Below are 20,253 nucleotides of genomic sequence, written 5' to 3'. Positions count from 1 at the left end.
TTTTTTTTTTTTTTTTTTTTTTTTTTTTTTTTTTTTTTTTTTTTTTTTTTTTTTTTTACATAAATACACTTTGTTATTAGAGGAAAGAACATTATTTTCTTTTATCACTTTTTTTTTCCGATTAGAAGAATTTTAAAGGGATCAGCAAGCTGCTGCTAAAAATGTAACATATTCGTTCTATAAATGAAATAGAATCTAGAAGCTTAATCTCTTTCTTCTTCTGCCATCATCCTCTACTAGTAGCTTTTCTTATTTAAAGTAAAAGCTGAAAGGAAAAATAGTATAAATTTCGTCGTTGTACCAATAATGTTTTATAAAAAGAAAGATTTTGGAGAATAGTGATACACATTCTCTAGAGTTGCATAATAATGATAGACATGATACAAACAAACATTTGTAGATTGTTCATTTATCTTTTTTTTTTTTTCTTACATTGTAAATGATTTAATGGTTAAAAAGAGAAAAAAAAAAGAACTTTAAAAGTTGTTGTATGAGGGTAATAAATAAACTGTCATATTTTATTATTCTTATTCTTTATAGATCTTTTTTTTTTTTCTTCAAGGAAAAAGTAAGACTTCTTCAAAGAATGAATTGTATTAGGTGAAACTCGTGTTTCAAACCAACATTGAAGATGGAAAGTAGTATACAAATTCAACCAGCTGTTATTAATTAACTCTTCTTGTTTAAGGTTAAATACACCAAGTTATATATGTTTCATACATAATGAATTTATGTTTAATTTTTCATTTTCAGGCAAGGGTAATTTATTATTATTATGGGGCTTACTCGTAATAACTTTATACATCCCTTTTCCAAGGAAAGAAAGGGTATAGTCTATTTTAACCTTGTTTTTTTTATTATGTAATAAATAAATAAAAAAAAAATTTCGCATTTTACATTTGTCTTTTTTTTTTTTTTTTTTTTTTTTTTGTTCTATTACAATCAAATGCGCGAATTTTTTTTTTTTTTTTTTTTTTTTTATACTTTTATGCAGTTTAGCATTTATGGGGGGAGGAAGGAGAAGAAGGGAAAAGAGAAAGAATAATCTAGATTTATTAACATTGTATACACAAATCCAATCAATTTTAATCATATTGAATTTTCCATTCATTTTATTTTCAAAAACTGTGGTATACAAAAAAAAAGTGTTCACTATTACTTGCGCAGCATAAGTCATCTTTTTTTTTTTTTTTTAAAAAAAAAAACTTGCTTAAAGATGTAAATGTGAATATTACCAAAAATAGAAAAACAAGAGAATACAAGTTGAAATAATGTGTTATAACCAAAAAAGCTTTGCTTGCAATTAGTATTTCTCTTTTCAATATGAATTATTTATTAAACTAATATAAAGAAAGTCATTATTTTACTAAATTTTATAGTGTTTGCACGCAGCAAAAAAAAAAAAAAAAATTAAAAAAAATTAGTAAAGTCTTTTCTTTTTCTTTTTTTTTTATTTCTTAACTTATTTGGATTACATACATATTTCTTCTTTTATAATATATTTTATCATACATCCTAAAGTGAGTCAGATTAAGATGGGTCAAAGACAATCTACTGAAGATAGTCAAAATCAGAATCGAAATGATAATAACAATAGTAATACGAATAATGACGATGGCACCAATACATTAACAACAAGAGGTAGAATAATTAGGCCTAGTGCTAGAGTTCCAATTATTAGAGAAAATCCAATTAGCAGAACAACTCCTCCACGAAGAGCAGCAGCAACGACACCTAATACTGCATTTATACCAGTGAACGAAAATCAACGTAGAGATGAAAGAAGATGGAGAAGGGCACAATTAAGAGAACGAGCTTTAAATGGGGCTGATACTAATCGTACAAATAATATTACCACAGTATCAGAAGCTATTGAGGCAGCAGCAAGTATTAATAGAATAGCAACATCTGATATTGCAACAACAACAACAACATCTATATCTTCCATGAGTCCCTTTTCAAGGATGATTGTTCAAGTTATTAGTGAAGCGGTTGTTTCATCTTTTCGTAATGGATCATTAGATTCCGATGTAGCTTATGAACGCACTACTGTTAGTAACAGTCATAGACCTGTACGCCAACAACTTACTATGCATTTATCACCTGAGGTATTTCAACAGATTGAGCCTGAAAGTACAGAAGATTCTTTTATGCAATTTTTTAGATTACCCGTTATTGTTACCAGTGTACCTACGTCTTCTGCTACTAATAATAATAATAATACCTTGTCAACAAATAATCAACCTAGGTCAACAGCGATAAATGCAGATGGAGAATCGCCTACAATATCAGAAGAGGAAGGTGAAATTACGCGTATTTTAATGTTACCTGTCTTTTTATATGGTTTACGTACAGCAACTACTACTGTTAATAATAATACTAATACTAATACTAATAATACTAATAACCAACAACAACAACAACAACAAACAAACAGTAATAACAATGGTTCTAGACAAGGCACAAGGTCTAGTGTAAGAATCAGAGAAAGATTAGAAAGAGAAAGAGCAACACCCACACAATCAGAAACTCAACAAGAGCAAAATCAATCACAAAGAACAACAGCGAATAATCATAATGATAGTAGTAGTAATAATCATAGTAGCAGCAGCAGTAGTAGTAGTAGTAGAACAGGACAATGGACAGTTTATATTCTAAGTGGAAATAGTGTAGAAAACATGATAAATGACAGTCCATCTTATGAAGAGTTATTAGAATTAGCAGCTATGATTGGGCCAGCCAGAAGGCCTACAGTCAGTCAAGAAGCGATTGACAATTATGTACCTATTGTCAAATATACCCAGCAAGTGAAACAAACGATTGTGGGTAATTCAGATGGGTGTCAGGTATGTCTGAATAGTTACCAATCAGAAGATGATGTTCGTGTGCTTGCGTGTCATCATGGGTTTCACAAAGATTGTATTGATAAATGGTTAACTGAAGGTCAAAATCAATGTCCGCTTTGCCGAGAAGTACCTATTCCCACCAATGAAAATACTACACCACCCTCTTCCACAAATTAAATTACTTTGCGAAATATGATTGGCTATATTTTCTTTTGTATATTATAAAAAAAAAAAAAAAAAGGGGGGGGGGAAAAGAAGAGAAAGTAGGAGAAAGAAAGAAAGAAAGAGAAGGGGGGGGAGGGAATTTATTCTCCCGTTAATATCTTAATTTTTTTTTTTTTTTTTAAATTTTTCTAAATAAACTTAAAAGAAAAATCCAATAGAAGCTTTCCTTTTTTTATTTTTTATTTTAAGCTAAATTTGAATTAATATATAAATACTTGGATTTTTTTTTTTTTTTCATAAAAAGTTTTAAATCAAAAAAATAATAATAATTATCAAACTTTTTATTTTATGTAAATAATAGCACACAATTTATATATTCCATTCACATGTGCCATAATAATACCAAGTCTATGTTATTAGTTCAACCATTAAATATTAATGATATAAATATTAAAATATTGGATGATGAACAACAGCAACAACAACAACAACAACAACAACAACAACAACATTGTCAAGGAAAAGCAGTCACACCGATAGACGTGATTGATGATATCGAATTATTAGCCATTTTAGGTTTATCATCACCCAATAACAATACCACTGATGATAATACAATCAACAATAACAACGATATACCAATTCCTCTATTGGATTGGGATGATATACCAGAATTATCAGAAGGCGAAGAAGATGATAATAATACGATTACAAGCAACTCATCAAGTCATAAAAGAAAAAGAGATGATCATGATGATCTATTTGCTCAATTTGATTTCGAAGAAGTCACATTATATCCATCATCAGACACAAAGAAACAAAAGACATTTGTTGAAGATAACGAAATCATTAATCATCTAAATGGCTTTTTATTACAACAAAAAGATGATTCCTTGTAAAATATAACTCATTCCACTCCACTTCATTATATTAACTCTCTTTCTGTATACATTGTAATAAAGATTGTACATATGTTTTTTTTTTTTGTTGTTTCAAAATAATTTAATTTATTATTCTGTAGTAGTAGTAGTTTTATCATTAAAGTAATTTTTTTTTCAAGTAAAAAAAAAAAAAAAAAAAAAAAAAAAAAAAAGATAGAAAATTAATTTAAACATAGGAGGATTATTTCCTCCATCAAAATGAAAACAGTGGCCATTTTACCTTATAATTAGAGTGATTATGTAATACTGTCATATTTTTAGACCAGCAACCATTAATTAAATTTTTTTTTTTTTTTTTTTTTTTTTTTTTTAGTCCTACTTTGCAATAAATCACCAAAAAGGGTACTTTCTTGAATGGATTTGCTACTTTTTTTTTTCCCTAATTCGTTTATCATAATTTCTCATCAAATAGATGATTATTATTAAATGTGTCCCTCCTCCTTAACCTCGGAGGGAGGGAAACAGCAACGAAAAAAAAAAAAAAAAGGTTTTTCTTCGGATTATTTTATGCCGAATTTTAACTAACCAAAGACATCTGTCCCAATTTTGTTTCATTAGGATGTCCTACCTTATCGCTTGACAGTACCTGTACCTTAGGTCTCATAAAAAAAAAAGTCATGACATAAATAGTAACATTTCTTTATTAATATCATGTATCGTTCTTGTCCTACATAATAAACAATAATAAGAAGAATATTACAAAATAAGACTCCTTGTAAAGAAAATCTATGCATGTAAATAATACACTTGTAATAAGTGTTCTTTATCGAACAAGAGATAAGCTGCTATATGGAATAGTAATCATTTTTATTTATTTTTATTTATTTATTTATTTTCTCAAATTATAAAATTCTTCTTTCTAATAAAAAAAAAAAAAAATAAGAAATTCAAATTCTATTGTTTATTTATTTATTTATTTTTTTTCTTTTGTCTATTATTATTATTATTATTATTAAAATGCTTTCTATTTATCAAGCTGCTTATGAAGGAAAACTTTTCATTGTTCAACAGATGATTGAAAAAGATGACACTTTAGTGAATTCCTTTGATAATGTACAATTTATCACTTGAATAAAAGTGAAATGATGATAATGATTAACTTGAATTACTTACTTAGGATGGACGTAATGCTATTCATTGGGCAGCGTCAGGAGGACATGTAGATATAGTAGACTATTTGTTAAATAAAGGAGCAATGATAAACAGTCAAGATAAAGAAGTATATATTCATATACAAATCTATTTATTTATATGTAATTAATATAGATATGAGTAGGCAGGATGGACCCCACTTTTGATTGCAGGTAACGCGACCTATTTAATGAAATTATATATACTCATATGTATTCTATAGTTTCTGCTGGACATACAAATGTTGTAAAATTATTATTAGATAAAGGAGCAGATCCATCCATAGAAAACGAAACAAAACAATCTGTATTGTAAGTAGTCGTATAAATTTTGTATTCTTCTACTTGATGTTAACGTGTTATACAAGACATTATGCTGCATCCAAAAATAGAATTGATGTAAAGTGTGGTGGTAACATGGCCCCCTATTTATGTGTGTGTGTGTGTGTGTGTATTTATCTGTTTATTGATTATAGATTTGTAAAGTATTGTTGGAACATAATGCACCTGTCAATCAATTAAATAAATACAAGCAGACACCCTTGTAAGCATAAATGATATGATATGATATGCATCTATTTGTTACTAAAAAAGGAAAGAAATGATCTACTATAGACATCGTGCAGCTAGTGGAGGATATATTAAAATGATTGAATTATTATTAAAAGCAAAAGCAAGAGTGAATCCAAAAGATGCAGAAAATAATACTCCCTTACATTATGCATGTGAAGGAGGTCATGGTGATTGTGCTGTTCTCTTAATTGAACACAATGGGAATGTAGATCTTTTAAATCATGATGGTAAATCACCCATCGATTTATGTCCGACAAAAGAACTCCAATCTTTTATTTTATCTGCTATTGAATAAAAGAAGGCAGTTACATCTTGTAAAAAAAATAAAAATAAAAATGAAATGAAATCATTATTTCGTAAAAAAAAAAAAAGATATAATAAAGTAGTTGATGATGAGGCTCTTTTTCTTTGTCGATCTTTTTAATAATGATAGTAAACCGAGTTGAAATGTCTATTGGCAACTTTCTTTTCATTTAGGTGTCTACCAAGCATTTAAAGAATGATATCATGTTTCAAGGGAAGAAGAAGTATAATTTCGTTTAATTGATGATACAAATTTAAATAGTCATGATTAACTTTTACCACCAATAATGGGAGGGTGAGCAGTCATACAAGAAGCAGCATAAGGGGGGGGATCAAACAAAACTAAATATGTGATCACTTACATACATTTTCTCCAAGTAGTAATCCCCCTCTACAAAATAATGATTATTCAAAAAATAATGTAGTTGTCGCACAATATTAAGATTATATCATATACATCTATTTATATGATAAGGAGATAAAGTATTACGTCATAAGGTCAGTACGTAACAAAAAAGTATATCCATCCATAACAGATTATTATATGTTAAAAGAAAAGAAACAGTCTATATTATTATGTATTTACAATTAGTTGTGTTTATTTTATTTTATTTTATTTCTTTTTGGGATTATTATTAGTGACTAAGTTTCATCATGTTATCTCAAAACTCCAAAAAAAAAAAGAACATATGCATATATATTCAAGTGATAAGAATGGAAGGTGAGGGGAATAAATAAGAAGAGAGAGAGAGAGAGAGAGAGAGAAAAGAAATGTACAGAAAATAAATAGAGCATGTGTTGTAGACTATTTAAAAAGAAAACCAGCTTTTTTTTTTTTTTTTTTTTGATTTGATTTGATTTGTTTGTTTCTTACATCAAAATGATTACCAAAGCGACATATTATTTGGTGGAATAATAAAAGGGTTACTTGGTATCTGTGTTGGAAAGGCAGTATAAGGATGTTGTTGTTGTTGTTGTTGATTACAATAAACAGCCTCTGCCGCCTTTTTAGCTGCTTCTCTTTCTTTCTTTTGACGTCTCCATTCTTTTCTCATTTCTTTAAATTCAGAAGGATGTCGTTTAGATCCCTTATATATATATAGTGTATAAAGTTAATTTTTTCTGTTTTCTGTAAAATATTAGATTGATAAACTTACATGTTGTTGCATGCTCACATGAGCATTTAAATGATTTAAAGTACCATAAGCCTTTGTACATCCAGGCCAATTACAGTGATAAAGTCGTTCAATTTCATCATATCTTCTACGTGGGCGTTTTCTCTGATTTGTACCAGGAATGGCCACAAATGAATAAGCTTTATTATCTGTAGATGTAGTTGAAGAAACGGATAATTGTCTTTGTCTATCTATGAAAGAGGGCATCATACCTATTGCATGTGTAGAAGAATGAATTAACTGAGGATTTGCTAAAGGATGAAACATAGGTTGTTGTTGTTGTTGTTGCTGTAAAGGATTGATAAATCCATTCGAATTTAGTAATGTTTGATCTAATGGATTGGATGTTGTAATTAAAGGTTGTGTTGCATGCGTTAAAGTAGAAGTACTTGGTATTATGTGATGTGTAGAGAAAAGATTAGGTGCAGTGGTAGTTGCTGCTGCTGCTGCTGCTGCTGCTGCTGCTGCTGCTGCTATCACTGCAGCATCAGATATATTGGATAGTATTGTATTATTATCAGTAGTTAAATGCATTGAAGTAGGATTGGAGTTATTATTTGTATCAGTATAATTACGATATAACAAATTGGATGTAGTTGAATGTACAGAAGAAGGAATATTGGTTAGGGTTGACATAGTGTCATTGTTTGTATTTGAAAGATGGGCGGTATTCATCATTGATTTTGATAAAGTATGTGTAGTCATTGGATTTGATAAAAAGGTATCATGATGTTGAATTAATGGTTGTGCAGTGGATGTAATCATGGAAGTAGTCGCTGCAGTGGCTGCATCTAAAGCAGCTTTAGTAGCAGCTTGTATATTAGGTGAAGGTGGTGCTTCTTCTTCTTCTTCTTCTTCTCTTCCTTGTTCCTTTTCTTTATTTTTTTCTTCTTTTATAGTTAACATTTTAGAAAGTGAAGGTAAAGAAGGAAGTCCTAATTGGTGAAAAAAAGGTGCACTTTGTTGTCTTCTTTCCAAAAGACTACTAGATGTTGATTCAGAATAACTGTTAGTGAACATAATTTAATAAATAAAGAGAGAAGAAGAAGAAGAAAAGAAAGAAAGAGAGAGAGATCTGAATTAAGGTTAAAATATTATGAAACTTTTTTTTTTAAGGGACAAACCAGGAAAAGGTAAAGGTAATAATCGGAGCTTTATCTATGACGTCAACGTAATACCAGATAAATGCGGGTCACTCGCACCCAAGTTAATTTTTTTTTTTTTTTTTTTTTTTTTTTTTTTTTTTTTTAGAAAATCACAAATAAAATGACGATTTTAATTATGAGCGTTTATCCAATAAAAAATAACAAGAAATACGTTCCCTGTTTATTTGTTTGTTATTCACAAGTATATAAATGTTTATATTTTTTTTTTGCAAGTAGAACTGTTTTTATTTTTTGCACATTTCAGTCTAACAGCAATGATCCCTGGTGAGGTAAATAAAATTCCCTACCGAAGATTACAATTAAAAATATATTCATTTTTCATAACGAATCACAGTAAACATAGTGTAAGTGCCATTACCTTACATAGTAAGCTTTTTGAGTGAAAACTGTAATACGCAAAAATAAAAATAAAAATAAAGTGGAAGCTTTTTTCTACTTTATGAGCGACGATCACTTGTGAAACAAATTTTTTACAGAAAAATGAAACTTTATTATTTTAATAATACTACACTTCTTTTACTGCCTTCTACTTTTTAATATTATTATTACTGCGATTTGTATTTATTATATTAGGGCTTCTTTTATCCGAAAGAAAGAAAGAAAAAAAAAACTATTATTCTTGGCATTATCATATTAGTTTGACGGATAAATTGTATTAGAAAAAAAAAAAAAAAGGCCAGTTACATGTCGTTTTATTTTTATCTTTATTTTATTTTATTTTATTTTATTTTATTTTATTTTTTTTTTTTTTTTTTTTTTTTTTTTTTTTTATATTTCAACAGCAAATATACCACCTTGATTATCACCTACAATACTCGTTTCTGCAAATCGATAGTTTTCTTGCTTCAAGTAATTATAAACAACGGGTTTTAATTTACTCTGTTTTTTACTTAATCCACTGGCTCCTGAATGATGTCCAGTCCCTGTTACAATATAGATAATACCATGATAAGTTAATTTAAGTTGTTGAAGTCTCTCATGAATAATGTCCATGGCTTCATCTTCATGTAATCCATGTAAATCAATAAAGGCTTCATGTTTCGATCTTTGTTCAAATATACGTTGACTAGCTTCTTTATGCATTTCTTGCATTAATCGGTTATAGTGTTTAGCTTCCATTGAAAATAATTTCGCTCTTGCTCCATCTCCTTTCAAATAATACTCGGTAGCTTTACTAAAGAATCTATTTCTTAGCATACCATACTCAATTGCTTTTTCTCTCTATTTAAAAACTCGTGTTAATAAAAAGGAAAATCATATAGAATCGATCATACCTCTTTCATATATATAGAATTCAATGAACTTCCTGTCTCTAACCATGGTATTTGTACAGGTTGTTTTAACTCTTGCATACTGTATCTATACCCTCGTTTCTGAAGATGATCCCCGGTAGTATAGACAGATTTTACTGCTTTATGGATCGATTGCCCCTTATTTTTCTTGGCAGCTTCTGCAAAATTAATGGGTTCTTTACCTTGATGAGAGTAATTTATTGGTTGAACTGTATTTTTCATTTTAACTGCAGATGCTAAAGTTGGAAATTCTTCTACTACTACTGCTGCTGCTACTCTATTCATCGATTGTTGTTGCGACACAGTAAATGAACCACCACCACCATTACTACTACTACTACTACAGCTGCTGCTACTGCTATTCTTCTTCTTTGTATTTGAATACGAAGATTTTAATTCAGGATAATCGTTTTGATTTAATTTAACTTGTTCTTTTTTAGTTTTTATTTCGGGTAATGCCATCTTATTAGCAACTTCTTGTATATCAATCTTGTGTAAAAATTCACAAGAATCTCCTTTCAAACAACTTCCTTGAAGCCTATACATTTGTGTGTGTGTGTGTGTGTGTTTTAGAGGGAAAAAAAAATGAATAATTAAGAAAAAAAAAAAAAGAATTTACCAGAATTTACACACTTTGTCTTGTAAATCATGAGAAAACCAACAATCTTTTCGATAACATTCACCTGCTAGAAAATGACGGCACACTTGTCGTTTTTTAGGGATAATATCATCACTATGATTACTTGTTACAATCGTATTCGTCGTTACGCTAGGTAGCTTTTGTGATAATAGAGCTTCAATAGCTCTATCTACATCATAATCATATTTTTCTAATGTATCTATTAATTCTTCATCATTCAAATCTGAAAAGATGGTTTGTAACATTTGAAGTGTTGACATGTCTTCCTCAACATTATCTTTTTGTACTTCTTCAGGAGAAGGATTGGTGACATTTAAAGAAAGTCGATTCATATCTTGAATAGTTGCTGCATCATAGAGTGTACCATGATAGAAATGCAATGTTGGATCAAATTCCTGTTCATTTTCAGAATAATAATCAGTTTTTTTATTTTCCTTTCGGCTATCATCATGACTCCAAATATTTTCCGGTCCATATTGATTCCAATCATTCAATGTATTCCATTGGGCTACGAAGGTGGTATTCATTGGTACTTCATTCGAGGTTGATAAAGGATTTGATTCTTCTACTTCATCTAATAAATTACTAGTAATAAATCGTTGACTAAGATCATCAATGTTATCTTCTTCATCCAATAGATCGGTGGAGGCATCAAAAGGATTGAAGGATTGAGTTGCTTTTTGAGAAGGAATGAAATCCTTAGCTCCAACATTGAATGAACCTGAGGAAAATAAAATGCCGTTTGGTGGCTCTTTTGAAGGTCTATTGTAATATTTGTATACAATATGCAATCAATCAGTATTTGCACAACAACAATAACAACAAAAAAAAAAAAAGAAAAAAGTATGTGTATCTATCTTTTTTTTTTTTATTTGACTCAAAAAGAACTTACTTTTCGAATACTTTGAATGAGTTATTCAAGCGATTTATATCTTCATTCATTATTTTAATGTAAGTTTTAATGAGTAAAAAAAGAAAAAAAAAAAAAAAGAAAAGAAAAAAAAAAAGGTTTCAAAAATGTATCCATATTTGTATTTGTATTTTATTTTCAATTATTATAATAATACCATTTATATACAATTTCATTATTGTCCCAAGTATGTCCAAAAGCCTCGAGCAGTTCCATATAACGTTTCATGTAATGTCACAACATTTCGAACTATTTCACGAAAACTCCAATATCCAATTTGTTTTAATCTTCGATTTCTTTCCTGTTGATCAGTAACAAGATCAACTAAACCTTTTGTAATACATTCATTTAAACGGATTGCTAAAGTAGAATCATGAATTGTCCATGCCCCATTGAATGTCGAAAGATCCATAATAATACGTCCTTTAATAGGTACAATAGTTTGGTTCTTATTAAGATAAGCTATCAAGGGTCGAACCATGGCACTATTTAGATAACTTAGAGTAGGTATCTTTAATGGGACGGTAGCTTTCACATTTTTATATCGAATATCAACATCCATAATCACTTTTTTCGGCTCTTCTATCATCTGTTTCTGATTTATTTTTTCTCCTAACGTAATCCGTTTCTCTGAACCTATGCCGATAGTAATGGACAAGGGCAAACTTTGTTTGATGACTTCTAAAATAGCTTGCGGGACACTTGGAGGTTTTTCCTTTTGGGCTTCATCTGGTATATAAATATCTGCACAGAAATCTACTGTTCCGGAAGTAATCCATTGAGGAGGTCCATCCCCAAATCGATGAGCATGATCCATACTGATATTTTCAATCCTGAGTCGTGATTTTCGTTTATATCCTTGCCTTTTCATGCCATCGTCTGTCATCATCCCAAACTGTTCATTTTCTCCTCCCACAAAGACACCTAATGGGTTCAGTTTTCTAAATGGATAATAAGTAGCTAAACTAGGATAGTTTCCTTTACTTTCAAGGTCTGAATGTTCCAATACACTCTTTTCTAATTGTGGTGTATGCACACTGAATAAACTTGAATCAATAGATCCAATGATTGAATCAGCACATAGGAAATCATAAAATAACCTAATCCAAAAAAAAAAGAAAAAAAAACCCCAATCGTTATTATTAAGTGGTATGATTCTCAATTTTATAATTATATTGTATCTATTTACCATTGACGTCTTAATCGACTTAGTTGTGCTTGAATAATCGAAGCAGGAAAAGGTCTAAATCCTTTTGGCATATATACAATTACAGAAAGGTCTTCCAAGATCAATTGATCAATTTCAAAATCACCTGGAATATGACTCTTCCGTACAGCTTCAGGATCCCAATTAGTAGATTTATTCCATCCAGAACGTCTATTATCAATAATGCCCCTCACACCCTTTACAATTGCATTCTTGACGATCCCTTTCCCTTCCATTAGATGCATCAAACTCAATTCAACTTCTATACTATCAATCGTTAAATCATACCATGGCATCCGTTTTAATCTCTTTTGAGCTTTCAATGATTTTTCATCTTCATCGAGTTCAATATGAGCAAGGACATCACCTTGAACAATCGCTGGCTCCTTTTCTTGTGTACCCAAGCGAAATTCTTTTTGTATTGAACGTGGCATACAAACGACGTGAAGATGATTAAGACGTACTTTACCATCTTTCCAATTAGGTGTAGCTGATTCAAATACAATCGTTGCTTCAGATGTTAACGTCAAAAAATGGCCCATTTTATTCACCACCCATTCTAAATAGGGATGGTTATTATTATTATATGATTGTTCTCTGTATAGTATGTATAAATCATATACATGTTCATACCTTGAAATTGAAGTGAATTCGCAGCCCATAAACCAAAACTAAGAAAACTTGTTGTTCCTACTACAAGCCAAACAGTGTGACCAAGAAAGATCCAAGAAAAGAGAGCTGAGATATCATTGAGTGTAAACGGTCTCATTTGTTTCATAAGAGGGTATTTTATTCTTACTTTCAGTCTTTGTACAAAACCACGTGCCTGATTTAGTAATTCATATTTGTTAGGATGCTTAAGTATCTGAATAAACCGCCTTGTCACAAGTACGGATGGCTTCTTTGCTTGCTTATTAGAAATTGAATAAACATATTGACCATGTCGTCGTATTAATCGACTTTGTAATAATAATCGTTCATGGTCAGTCTTGGTTAGTAATCGTAGAGAATTATATCGATGTGTATTCTTTAATGAATACGAAAGTATACGTAGCATTGCAAGTTTCTTTTCTTTTTCTTTTTCTTTTTTTTTTAAAAAAAAAAGAAAAATTATATGTGTATATGCATGTATATTATGTAATAGTGTTGAAATAAGAGAGGAAAAAAAAAAAAAAAGGTAAATTTACATGATTCTATCCAAAAACAGAAGTACCAAAAAAAAACAACATAAATTATGAATATCCGCTTTTTTTTTTTCGTTTTATTTTGTTTTGTTAAAAATGCTTCTTTGGCTTTACTACTACTTCTATGACGTCTTAATAAAAAAAAACGCATGTTAAAATAAAAAAAAAGGAATAATACCTTTTTTATCATGTATTTTTTTAAAATGATTACAAAGTTTTGCCAACTTATTTCACGAAATGTATTTAATAAGTTAGTTCTCAGTTATAAAAAGCTGTTTACTACGAGTTCATCGCTACTCTTTCTTGTTGGTTTTGACATGATGAAGATTAAAATTAATTTAAACACCGAATATACTGTTGCTTAATACATTACTGTTTTCTTTTTTTTTTTTTTTTGTTCTTTTTTCTTTTTTCTTTTTTTTTTTTTTTCCTTTCCCCCTTTTTTTTTAATATTAGATAAATATCCCTCCTTTCCTTTTTTGAAACCATTTAACTCTTTTTTTTTTTTTTTTTTTTAAACAAATATATTTCACCAAAAAAAAAGTAAAACAAAGATTTATTGCTTCATCTTTTTTTTTCTTGTGAATTCATTAAAGGACATCTGAAACGTTTATATATTTGAAATTGCAATCTTACTAATTAAACATCATTGACTAGTATAGGTGAGAACAATAAAGTTTAATAAAATGAATGTTGTAAAAATGATGAAAAAAAATAGGAAACTGTATTAATCGTTTTCCTCTTTCTTTCTTCAAATGTAAAAGGACTCGTCATATAACTACTAAATAACAATGAGTGGAGGAAATATTAAAGTTGTTGTACGATGTCGACCTATGAATGCAAGAGGTTTTTTTTTATTATTATAACTATGCATGATATATATGTATATATGTTAATCCTTTTTTATATATATATATATAGAAATTGCTCGTGGAGCAGTGGGTCTGGTTCGTATGGATGGTAACCAAACAATTATCACAAAGCCCCCTGATCAAAGAACTGGAAAAGAATTGGAAGACGTAAAGGCATTTACATTTGATAAATCTTATTGGTCTGCTGATAAAAATGATCCACGCTATGCTGACCAACAAACGATCTATAATGATTTAGGTGAAGAATTATTAGACCATGCATTTGATGGTTATAATTGTTGTATATTTGCATGTAAGTTTCAGAGATAATTATATAAAATGATGATTAATACTTTTTTTTTTCTTTTTTTACATTTAGATGGTCAAACTGGGTCTGGTAAATCATATTCAATGGTAAAACGATATTATTTCTCCTGTTATTTATTTATTTTTACGTTCCTGAAATTTATGCAAAAATATATATATATATATATATATATATATATATATATTCTTTTAGATGGGCTATGGTGAAGATAAAGGCATTATCCCTCGTACATGTTCAGAACTCTTTAATCGAATAAAATCAAATACTGAATCAAATCTTACTTATCGAGTTGAAGTATCTTATATCGAAATTTATAACGAAAAAGTACGCGATTTATTAAATCCAAAAAATAAAGGAAATTTAAAAGTACGTGAACATCCTTCACTTGGTCCGTATGTCGAGGATCTTTCTCGGTTAGTTGTAACTTCATTTGATGATATAGAACATTTAATGGATGAAGGCAATAAGGTATTTAAGAGATAAAACACACACACATATATATATATACATACACACACAAAAATATACATACATGTATTTATTAATTATGATGATCAAAGGCTAGAACAGTGGCTGCCACAAATATGAATGAAACATCCTCTAGATCTCATGCAGTGTTTACACTTTTTTTAACTCAAAAACGATTAGATGATTTAACAAAACTAGAAACAGAAAAAGTAGCTAGAATTAGGTATGCAATTGTTCGGTGGAGGAGAAGTTTTTTTTTTTTCTTCTTCTTCTTTTTGGATTAATTTTTTTTTTCTTTAATCTTCTTCTTTATACATGTTTAGTTTAGTCGATTTGGCCGGTAGTGAACGTGCAAATAGTACTGGTGCTACTGGTGCAAGATTAAAAGAGGGAGCCAATATCAATCGCTCTTTAACTACATTAGGTAAAGTAATTGCAGGATTAGCTGAACAGTCAACTCAAGAAGGTAAAAGAGGGAAAAAAAAAGATGTATTTATTCCATATCGTGATTCTGTAAGTAATAAATGATCGAATATAAACAAATTGATACTGACTAAATAAGAAATGTATATATACTTACATATATACATATTTAGGTCTTGACATGGCTATTAAAGGATTCATTAGGTGGTAATTCTAAAACAGCTATGATTGCTGCTATTTCACAAGCAGATTATGATGAAACCTTAAGCACTCTAAGATATGCTGATCAAGCAAAACGTATTAAAAATAAGGCAGTCGTAAATGAGGATCCTAATGCAAAATTGATTCGTGATCTTAAAGAAGAACTTGAATTACTTCGTGATCGCCTTCGAACTTATGCCCCTGAAGAAGTAGAACAACTGACAGCATCAAGCGTATATAAATCAACAACGAATAATACAAATGGAACTCGATCTGAAAGTGGAGCCGCCATGACATCCTCTAGTAGGAAAAATAAAGTATTCCCTGAGATTGAAATCACAGATAGTTCTGGAAACACCAAAAAGATGACCAAAGAAGAAATTGTAGAACAGTTACAAAGCTCTGAAAAATTGTTGGCCAATTTAAATGAAAGTTGGGAAGAAAAGTTAAAAAAGACGGAAGAAATTCATTTGGAAAGAGAGAGAGCATTAAAGGAGTTGGGTATTACGATTGAAAAGAACGAGATGGGTGTTTATACCCCAAAAACAATACCCTTTATCGTCAACTTGAATGAGGACCCACTTATGTCCGAGTGTCTTATGTATCAAATTAAACCAGGATTAACAAGACTAGGAAGACAAGATAGCGATGTATTGGCAGATATTAGGTTGAGTGGTCAAAATATTCAAGATGATCATTGTACATTTGAAAATAAAAATGGTGTCGTTACTTTAAATCCAGGTAAGGATTCCCTTACGATGGTGAATGGCATGAGGATTACACAACCTCAACAACTTAAAAGCGGTTACCGTATCATTCTTGGCTATTATCATATCTTTAGATTTAACAATCCTGAAGAAGTAAGAAAGGAGCGTGACCTTCAGAAGGTGGCGATTGAAAATAACATGAATGGAAGCTCAGTATTATTAGATGATGAGCCCAGACCTGATTCTCCCTCAAATGACAGTATGATTGGATCTGAATTGATTGACTGGAATTATGCTCGTCGTGAAGCAGTTTTAAATTATTATGCAACTGAAGAAAACTTTGGTGGGTTAAAAGATGAAGAACTCGAAAAACTATATGATGACATTACAAAAATTAGAAATTCAAGACGTACGAGATCTGAAAGTCGAGCTGATAATGATGGCGATGATGATGACATGTCAACTACACGAGATTCTTTTAGGAACTCATCGTCTGCTACCATGTTTGAAGATGGCGTTGACAGTGTTTGTACTGATTTATCTGTGACTCAATCTGATATGTTGGAAGAAAAACTAAAACAGGAAAAGGAACGGATGCAGAAGGAACTAGAGAATCAGAAGCGACTATTTGAAGCCAAGATTCATCGTATGTCTAGGCAATTCTCTCAACAACAGATAGGATTCAATTCCGCTAATTATACAAATGAACAAATTGAACTGATTCAAAAGGTCTTTCAAAAATGGAGAACATTAAGAACGGTAGATATGGCGGAAGTTGTTCTAACGAATGCAGTTATGTTAAAGGAAGCCAATATTATATCCCGAGAGCTTAACAAGGAAATACTTTATCAGTTTACAGTCATCGAGCAAGAGCCACTCTCAACTCCTCTTTCATATTGGGAACCTACATCTGCATTACACCAGTTTGAAACAGATGAAGATACAACTTTAATCTCTACTACTCCAAAGCCCTGTATAGGTGTTCGTGTCATTGATAAGAAGAATCAAGTTGTTTACATATGGTCACTGGAGAAACTGAAACAACGGTTACACAAGATGCGAAATCTTTATAACTTTATGGACAAACCACTTTATCGTAAGCACTTTAATTGGGAGGATCCCTTCTTTGAAAACCCCTGTCCCAAATATACATTGATTGGTGTAGCCCATGTCTCCTTTTTTAATTTAATTCATCAACAGGCGTATGAGAGTGTTGTGGAAATCATTTGTCATAGTACAGGACAAGTAAGAGGCAAGCTGCGTATCCTCGTTTCACCTATTGCACGATCAGTGACTGTCAGAAGCGACACCACAAAGCAGCCCAAGTTTTTTGAAAACGATTCTTCATCAGAAGACGAACTCGAGAATAATAATAATAATAATAATAACCAGCAGCAACATCATGATCCTAATATATTACAATCAGGTCAAACCCTCTTGTTTGAAATAAAACTAATTGAATTTAGTGGCATACGTGAATCGGAATTTACAGATGTTCATGTTCAGTTTCGACTCTCCTCATTTGGTGGATTCCCCTCACATTCAACAGCAGAAAAAATTTATGCTACAGAACCTGCTAGTTATTTTGAAAATAATCCTGTTCAACTCAATTTTAGCCAAACACTTTCATTAACAGTGACATCAAAGGTACTTCATGTACTCCGTCATGATTTTATTTTGTTTCAAGTCTTTGGTCAAGCACAACCTCGAGTTTTGCTACAACAACAACGATGGGATGATCAACGAGAAAGACCATGTATTTTGGATAGTCACCTTTTAAGCCAACAACGGCCACAGAGCTTCGCATCACCTGATTATACATCAGTGAAATCATCCTCAGAAAATAGTAGCAATAGCGATGTTACTGTCACATCATTAGAGCGAAGACCAGAGGAAGAACTCTTGGCTGCCGAGCGACATGATGTTATTGCTTGGATTGAAATACGAGAACTATCTTCGTCAGGAGAATATAGACTAGCCCATTTGATATCAAAAAATCCTATGGATAAAGGGTATTTTACGTTAAGACAAGGATTACAACGACGTATATGCTTTACATTATCTCATACTTCAGGCCATCAATTTGAATGGAAAAGGATCAAGAGGGCCTCTGTGGGACACGTTCGGTTATTAGATGGCAAAGGTCGTATTCTAGAGTCACCAGCACAGGAAAATATTCCTATCAAACTATTAAATAAACAACAGGTTTGCTATAATTCAGATGGAACCAGTCAATTAACTGCTCAAGGAGCATGGGATAGTTCACAACACGAATGTATCTTCTTAAACAGGTTAACAGACTCAAACAGTCGAGTTATTATTAATCTAAGATGGGAAATTGAAATGGAAAGATGTTCAAAGCCAATACAATTCAATATGGATATCTCTATTCAAATACGAGGAAGAGATCGATCAGCTAGTGAGGGTAAATTTCGTAGTTTCAAAAAACTACTTTATCCTAATAGTGGCAAACAACTCTTCAAATATACAGGTATATTTGTAGTTCATTTAAAGCCACCTATGACGAAAAGATTAAGCCAGCTATGGCGGTTAAATACGGCATCCAAGCATGTTCATGGTGAAGAATTTTTGGGAACTTGGAAGCCTCGTGGCGTATCTCTGGTCAATGATTTTAACCAAATACAGGAAACCATACGTCGTAAGAACGAAGCTACATTTACAAGACAAGTATTAGCTTTAAGACAAATGGAGAACACTAATTCCTTGTCACCCATATCCTTTTTTTCTTCATCCACTGCTGTAACTGCTATGAATGAAGAAGAGAAACAAGACCTTTTAAAGAAGGTGATTGATTTATGGCTATTAAAACTTGGTTCAAACAAAGATCTCATCATTAGTCAAGATCCTCCACTTATCACAGACTCTAGTATATCAACTATACAAGAGCCAACGAGTTTTTCAAAGTTGATAGCAGAAGTGGAGTTTGTAATACAACCGTAAATAGATAGATATATTTATTATAAAATAATAGCAGCTTTTATTCACTCGTATACATGTTTATTTCTTATAGAGCTAATATATCTAAAAAGGGTTATTTATTATACCAAGAAGATGCAGCCAAAGATTTATGGATAAAACGATGGTTTGTTATTCGTCGACCCTACATTTATATTTATAGCAATGATACTGAGTTAGATGAACAAGGTATAATTAATGTTGCCTCTGTACGTATTGATTATAATGAAGCGCTTGAAAAAATGATTCAGGTAAAAAAAAAAAAAAAAAAAAAAAAAAAAAAAAAAAAAAAAAAAAAAAAAAAAAAAAAAAAAAACTAAAGCTAAAGCTAAAAATATATATAACTCATTTATTTTATTGAATAGCGAACTAATGTGTTTTCTCTTTATACCAATAACAATGCTTATACCTTACAATCAGGAACTCGTCAAGAAATGATTAGTTGGATTCAAATGATTGATCAAAAGTTCCCAATAGAAACACTATCACCATAATACTACTATTTTATACGTCATTTATTTATTATATTTCAAATTATATGTATTTTATTTGTAAAAGGAAAGAAATATATGATTTACTTCAACTTGTATACTATATGAATTTTATAGCCAATCATATTCATGAATCTTACTATTCAATGTACTAGCAATTTACTTGATGCTATATCACCTTCATTATAATTCTGTTTAAATATTCTCTTCATACGTATTATTGATGCTTTTATTCTTCTTTCGTATCTTGTCTAAGTTATCCTATCTCCTTTGCTT

General features: G+C 30.5%; 7 protein-coding genes across 7 annotated transcripts; 4 read left to right on the top strand and 3 right to left on the bottom strand.

The window, feature by feature from the left end:
* The first annotated feature begins 1,400 nt into the window (after positions 1 to 1,400).
* BX663DRAFT_511999 (uncharacterized protein) lies at positions 1,401 to 3,094 on the top strand. The gene has a single exon (XM_051527960.1). It carries the CDS (start codon positions 1,536 to 1,538, stop codon positions 3,021 to 3,023), a length of 1,488 nt encoding a protein of 495 aa, XP_051382164.1. The 5' UTR covers positions 1,401 to 1,535; the 3' UTR covers positions 3,024 to 3,094.
* Positions 3,095 to 3,291: 197 nt separating this feature from the next.
* On the top strand, positions 3,292 to 3,991 carry BX663DRAFT_511998 (uncharacterized protein). The gene has a single exon (XM_051527959.1). The coding sequence runs from the start codon at positions 3,398 to 3,400 to the stop codon at positions 3,908 to 3,910; it is 513 nt and encodes a 170-aa protein (XP_051382163.1). The 5' UTR covers positions 3,292 to 3,397; the 3' UTR covers positions 3,911 to 3,991.
* An 833-nt stretch (positions 3,992 to 4,824) lies between these two features.
* Positions 4,825 to 5,795, top strand: BX663DRAFT_84299 (26S proteasome non-ATPase regulatory subunit 10-like protein). The gene is made up of 6 exons (XM_051532334.1): positions 4,825 to 5,005; positions 5,070 to 5,171; positions 5,229 to 5,256; positions 5,307 to 5,394; positions 5,451 to 5,481; positions 5,559 to 5,795. Exons 1-6 carry the CDS (start codon positions 4,910 to 4,912, stop codon positions 5,628 to 5,630), a joined length of 417 nt encoding a protein of 138 aa, XP_051382162.1. The 5' UTR covers positions 4,825 to 4,909; the 3' UTR covers positions 5,631 to 5,795.
* Positions 5,796 to 6,784: 989 nt separating this feature from the next.
* On the bottom strand, positions 6,785 to 7,592 carry BX663DRAFT_511984 (uncharacterized protein). Its single transcript, XM_051527958.1, has 2 exons — positions 7,116 to 7,592; positions 6,785 to 7,046 (listed from the first exon to the last, which is right to left on the bottom strand). The coding sequence occupies exons 1-2, from the start codon at positions 7,398 to 7,400 to the stop codon at positions 6,843 to 6,845; spliced, it is 489 nt and encodes a 162-aa protein (XP_051382161.1). The 5' UTR covers positions 7,401 to 7,592; the 3' UTR covers positions 6,785 to 6,842.
* Positions 7,593 to 9,059: 1,467 nt separating this feature from the next.
* Positions 9,060 to 11,216, bottom strand: BX663DRAFT_511976 (uncharacterized protein). The gene is made up of 4 exons (XM_051527957.1): positions 11,124 to 11,216; positions 10,211 to 10,993; positions 9,574 to 10,129; positions 9,060 to 9,520 (listed from the first exon to the last, which is right to left on the bottom strand). The coding sequence occupies exons 1-4, from the start codon at positions 11,171 to 11,173 to the stop codon at positions 9,068 to 9,070; spliced, it is 1,842 nt and encodes a 613-aa protein (XP_051382160.1). The 5' UTR covers positions 11,174 to 11,216; the 3' UTR covers positions 9,060 to 9,067.
* Positions 11,217 to 11,235: 19 nt separating this feature from the next.
* Positions 11,236 to 13,454, bottom strand: BX663DRAFT_511974 (mitochondrial distribution and morphology proteins-domain-containing protein). The gene is made up of 3 exons (XM_051527956.1): positions 12,982 to 13,454; positions 12,331 to 12,907; positions 11,236 to 12,241 (listed from the first exon to the last, which is right to left on the bottom strand). Exons 1-3 carry the CDS (start codon positions 13,403 to 13,405, stop codon positions 11,317 to 11,319), a joined length of 1,926 nt encoding a protein of 641 aa, XP_051382159.1. The 5' UTR covers positions 13,406 to 13,454; the 3' UTR covers positions 11,236 to 11,316.
* An 869-nt stretch (positions 13,455 to 14,323) lies between these two features.
* Positions 14,324 to 19,980, top strand: BX663DRAFT_552596 (uncharacterized protein; the record flags this gene model as incomplete). Its single annotated transcript, XM_051531381.1, has 9 exons — positions 14,324 to 14,378; positions 14,454 to 14,696; positions 14,763 to 14,797; positions 14,904 to 15,179; positions 15,272 to 15,402; positions 15,503 to 15,692; positions 15,776 to 19,467; positions 19,542 to 19,737; positions 19,852 to 19,980. 9 exons carry the CDS (start codon positions 14,324 to 14,326, stop codon positions 19,978 to 19,980), a joined length of 4,947 nt encoding a protein of 1,648 aa, XP_051382158.1.
* Between the last annotated feature and the right edge of the window lie 273 nt (positions 19,981 to 20,253).

The sequence above is a fragment of the Cokeromyces recurvatus genome (assembly GCF_025118155.1).
Source record: "Cokeromyces recurvatus strain NRRL 2243 chromosome Unknown BX663scaffold_15, whole genome shotgun sequence".
In the NCBI taxonomy this organism is placed as follows: Eukaryota; Fungi; Mucoromycota; class Mucoromycetes; order Mucorales; family Mucoraceae; genus Cokeromyces; species Cokeromyces recurvatus.
This window is presented reverse-complemented; position numbering and strand designations above follow the sequence as displayed.